The sequence below is a fragment of the Limulus polyphemus genome, unplaced genomic scaffold (genome assembly GCF_000517525.1).
Source record: "Limulus polyphemus unplaced genomic scaffold, Limulus_polyphemus-2.1.2 Scaffold2129, whole genome shotgun sequence".
Taxonomy (NCBI): domain Eukaryota; kingdom Metazoa; phylum Arthropoda; class Merostomata; order Xiphosura; family Limulidae; genus Limulus; species Limulus polyphemus.
The window spans coordinates 45008-50419 of record NW_013667739.1 but is presented as its reverse complement, the minus strand read 5'-3'; the positions used below and the strand labels follow the sequence as shown (position 1 = coordinate 50419).

The 5412-nt window shown below is 36.1% G+C and overlaps 1 protein-coding gene across 1 annotated transcript; it reads left to right on the top strand.

The window, feature by feature from the left end:
• The first annotated feature begins 4678 nt into the window (after window positions 1–4678).
• Window positions 4679–5278, top strand: LOC106466032 (somatostatin receptor type 2-like). The gene has a single exon (XM_013926278.1). It carries the CDS (start codon window positions 4679–4681, stop codon window positions 5276–5278), a length of 600 nt encoding a protein of 199 aa, XP_013781732.1.
• Window positions 5279–5412: the final 134 nt, after the last annotated feature.

Below are 5412 nucleotides of genomic sequence, written 5' to 3'. Positions count from 1 at the left end.
TTTTTTGTTGAAAGCCACAACGTTTTTCCACAGAACAAACCCTCCTTCCTCCCATGCAGAGCCAGACTAACATAGGGGTCGTCATTAATCTACTGGTAGGCTGTTTGTCTTACGCTAATTCCGCTATGAATCCCGTGTTGTATGCTTTCCTCAGTGACAACTTTAAGAAGAGTTTCGCGAAGGCTTTTACCTGTGCTGCTGGTAGAGATGTAAACGCACAACTTCAGGTAGAAAACAGTGTATTTCCTAAGCACACTCGAGGTGGATCTAATAGAGGCAAACAACAAGCACGGAAAGAGCCTCGCGAAGGGAAATCTCACCAAGAAATAGAACCGTCAACAGCCATAACAATGACGTCTCGTTCGAACAACATACGTATGAAAGACAAGGGAAATGCACTTACTAACGGCTACGAAAACCGTATTAATGAAAATGAACATGTGACTCAAGTCTGAAGAATTAGATAACTATTATGACTCATACAAGGGAATGTTCGTTTTGGATTAAAAACTTTGAGTTTTGAGCAGAAAGCGAAAGTAAAATTCGAAGTTTAAAGCTGGTCAAGAAAACTGAATAATTTAAAAACTACTTAATGGAACTTGAACGTTGTTGACAGCGGTAATGAGTAATGTTTGAAATTTGGATTGTTGTGTGGAAAAGCTTTTTGCTTTCAACAAAAACCACAATAAACTATTTTGACAGTGAATCGTTCTATGGAAAAACATTGTGGCTTTCAACAAAAAACACAATAAACTCATTTAACAGTGGATTGTTCTGTGGAAAAACGTTGTGGCTTTCAACAAAAAACACAATAAACACATTTGACAGTGAATTTTTCCGTGAAAATAGGGTTGTGGCTTTCAACAATAAACTCATTTAACAGTGGATTGTTCTGTGGAAAAACGTTGTGGCTTTCAACAATAAACACATTTAACAGTGGACGATGTAGACTTGGTTGATCCAGTAAGGTAGCCAACAGATAACATAAACTGTGATCACTGTCAGAACAAGGTAGGTCACCTTGCGATGGGTTCTCTTCTTCTCTTTGGATTTGTTTTTGGGTCCAACTCTTCTAAGCTTACAAATAACAAGAAAATAGAACCAGAGGATCAGTACCAGCGGAATAGCAAATCCAAGAGTGAGAGAGTATAGAGTGAATGCCTTTTGTCCGTTCATGAAGTCGCTCTCAGGCCAGAAGATGTTACAGTTATGTTGACTGCTTCTTCAGTTAATTGTTATGCATATCATGAATTTGTTGGTCTGAAATGCAGGTGATCCGTCATTCAGTTCATATAAATAAATATTTAGTAGATGTGATTTTTTTATAACTTTATAGTCCGTGGCATTTCACTTAGGTATGTAACATGATCACCACAGACAAGTGTAGCCTGTCACGATGTTGCATACTTAAAACCGTAACGTAGATTAAGTTCTAAGGAATTTTATGACAAATCCTCTATTATTTCCAAGTCTTATTTAAAGATCTGGAACCATTTGACAGGGTGCAACTCTTCTCCTAACAACATTGCATTTCTGGATTAGGAGACTGGAGTCCGTGAGCATGCAGGCTACCGGCTACTCCACTGGTCAATTCTCTCTTCCTCAAGGAATGTGCCGGCCGTTTAGTGTTATCTGGACGAAGGTTATCTTCTGTAAGGCTGAACAGGGACAAATGCACCAACAAGGTCGTAGGCTGTAGTCCCAAAACATTTACACTCTGACCATTATTGTTTAACTAGGCCTTTAAAGCGAAGCAGATCAAGATATTATTAATATTACACACATTATTGAGTAGGTCGCATGAAATTAAAAATTAAGGATGACAATGAGCCGGAAGCAGCAACCACATCAGAGGTTGCTTTCGTTCTAACGTGAGTCATGAGAACTGAACTCTTGGAGCATGAGAGACACAGGATGAAAGAGAGGATGGTATTTTTTTTGTTTTTATTAATCGATGTTGTTTCTTATTCATCGCTCTTGTGGCACGATTTGAAGAATAAATATCTTTTAAAACCAAAAAAAGAAAAAAGAAGTAGGTAATCCGTAGACCATATTTTACATTTTGGATAATCAAACTTTCCAAAAGTGTGAATATTACTCTTCACATTCACATCACTAATAAAATAAATACATGCGCCAATTTGTTTATATAATTCAGTAAAAATATTAATAAATATGACGAATGAAATTTTGCAGACTTGACAAAAAACTACGGGTTTCGTTTGATGTTAAAATGAGATCGAGACATCTGTACTTAAATCTTTAATATTTTTATTTAAGCAACTGTAGAAGAATACTGCTACATATAGCTACTACGGCGAAGTAAATGTATCATATTTCATTTAAATATTTCAAACAAATCTAATGAAAATAAAATAGCTGTTCCTCTTTTCTACATGTTCTAAAGTTTCTGGTCAATTATTTACTAAACTTATACATATTTACGTTTATCAATATCTAATGCAGTATTACAGTTTGACTCCATGAGGGTTTATAGCAGTAGTTTTAAATATATTAGATGTCCTTGGGGAGGACATGTAAAGAGCTTTACATGTTGATTATTTTAAAACTAATAACATTTTCAATTATAAGATTGTTTGAAGTTAAGCACAAAGCTACACAATGGGTTGTCTGTGCTCTGCTCACCACGTGTATGGAAATCAGGTTTCTAGAGATGTAAGTCCGCAGACACACCGCTGTGCCACTTGGGGGGGGGGGGGCAGATGATAAGAAAATACAAAGTTCATCTAACATCGAAGTGCTTTAAAAATTATTTCAAATTTTATTTGAACGTAATTTTATAGTATTTACAAATATGCCTAAACTTTTCACAACATTGTCACAGCGTTTAGACGATAATCTCTATTACCACTTCCTTGTCATTGCACGGCAAATAGATTGCATAATTCATTGGGGAAACAAGTTTTGACATATCCACTACCTAATGTAATGCATGAACAAGTTGGCCTACAATTTGAGGTGTTAGCTTCGAATAAGATAATTTGTTTTTTTTTGTTTTTTTTTAATTTCGCGCAAACCTACACGAGGGTTATCTGCGCTAGCCGTCCCTAATTTAGCAGCGTAGGATCAGAGGGAAGGCAGCTAGTCATCACCACCCACCGCCAACTCTTGGGCTACTCTTTTACCAACGAATAGTGGGATTGACCGTTACATTATAACGCCCCCACGGCTGAAAGAGCGAGCATGTTTGGTGTGACGGGGATCCGAACCCGCGACCCTCAGATTACGAATCTAGCGCTTTAACCACCTGGCCATGCCGGGGCAATAAGATGAATTAGTCAAAGTGTTTTTTTTTTACCCTAAAATTATCCAGAAAAGTGCTATTTGTCCACTATTTGTTTATTTTTTTCTTAATATCTAAATAGTTGTACATAATATTCAATAATAAAGAAAATATTGGAAGCTTTAAAATCCATTAGCATTTCTCTAAATTTCTATTTTACTACTTTACACACACGCGCGCGCGCGCGAACACTTATATATATATATATATAGGGTTTAGAATTCCAAGTGAGTTTAAATACATTACCGAAACATTCTGTCCAGTTTTTTTATTCCAGTGCAAAACACGATAATGTTTGTTTATGACCTAAGAGCCTCGCTGAATGTAAAATATACGTGTACACAAGCATCAAATAAAAACTCGTGTTCCGCTATCTAATAACAAGAGAGAAAACAGTTGCTTTGAAAAATTTATGGATTATCAACGGAAACATTGTACAACATCCATTTGCTCCTACTTTCAATATTACAGTCCTCGGTAATTCAAACTTCTATTGAATTATGGGTTCAATGACACCAGCAAAGTGCTTAGTGTTAATTATATACAAAGCGTGAAGAAAACTATAGCCAAAGAATAAATATCTTTTACTTCAAAAAGTCAGCATGAAGAGAATTGATTATATCATCTTTATTTTTAGATGACATCATGGAAACTCTGAAGACGTAAGGAGCCGTGTGTGTGTGTGTGTCTCGAAGAAGAGCAATGGAAAAGCCGATATATTTAGTGTGCTACTGGAATAATAACAAAATGTGTTAAAATAAGATTATGTCGAGGTTGTGTTTATGGTAACATACGAGGTTTCAAATATATATATATATTGCTTGAAATTATAAAATTTACATACTTGATCACAGGATTTACAACGTTGAAACTTTGTTATTTACATCAGAAATGATGCAGACAGTGGTATAAGATTTAATAGATTCCATTTAAACTTTTCCTTGCATGTCATTTCATAAAGTATAGGGCATCAGTTTTCCTGTAATGATGCCCAGTCGATTAGGTATTGGTAACATCAATTTAGTGCTTATAAAACATTATTGTATTTTTTTTTGCATCCTGTTATGATGTCCTATTGTTGTAAGAGTGTTATTTCTGATATTTAAAGTCGTATGATAAAGCTTTTGGAGAGGTTCATCATATGAACAAATCCAGAACTCTTCAAAAAGTCCGCAAAAACAAAAAGGGAGTTAAAACGGTATGTCATAGGTTTTTTTATCAAGTGAAGTAAAGGCTTTAAAATTTCCAAAGAATTTCCTGTGAATTTAGAATAAATGATTATTATCAAATAGAAATTCTCGAAAAACAATCCTTGTTGTAATTGTATTGGTAATCACAGAACGTCTCTTTTTTTTTATCAATACTAGTCTTAAAATGGCCTACTTGGAGTTCCTAGACGTGAACACCACAACAACATTGGATGAAAACAATACCTTTGTGAATACAACCAATTCCACTTTCGAAGAGATGGATGATGGTCCTCCAAGGGCTATATTTGAGATTGTTAAAATCTTGTATAGTATTGTTTGCTTGGTTGGCTTGTGTGGAAACACCCTTGTCATTTATGTGGTGCTTCGCTTTTCCAAAATGCAGACTGTCACAAATATGTACATTTTGAACCTTGCCGTTGCTGATGAAATGTTTTTGATTGGACTCCCATTTCTTATTGCCACAATGACTGTCAGACATTGGCCTTTCGGGCGTGTGATGTGCAAAATGTACATGACCACAACTTCGATAAACCAATTCACCAGCAGCCTGCTATTGACCGTCATGAGTGCCGACCGCTACGTGGCAGTCTGCCACCCCATCTCCTCCCCCCGCTACAGGACCAGTTTTATTGCCAAGTTCATCTGCCTCACAGCATGGACCGTATCGGCTCTACTCATGGTACCTATCTACATATACGCTAATGTCCTGGATAAGGGAAGCTCGGTAACAATTAACCGAAGAAGCAGTCAACATAACAATTAACCGAAGAAACAGTCAACATAACAATTAACCGAAGAAGCAGTCAACATAACAATTAACCGAAGAAGCAGTCAACATAACAATTAACCGAAGAAGCAGTCAACATAACAATTAACCGAAGAAGCAGTCAACATAAC

Coding starts and splice junctions, on each gene's coding strand:
- LOC106466032 (XM_013926278.1), top strand. CDS start 4,679: ATGGCCTACTTGGAGTTCCTAGACGTGAACACCACAACAACATTGGAT.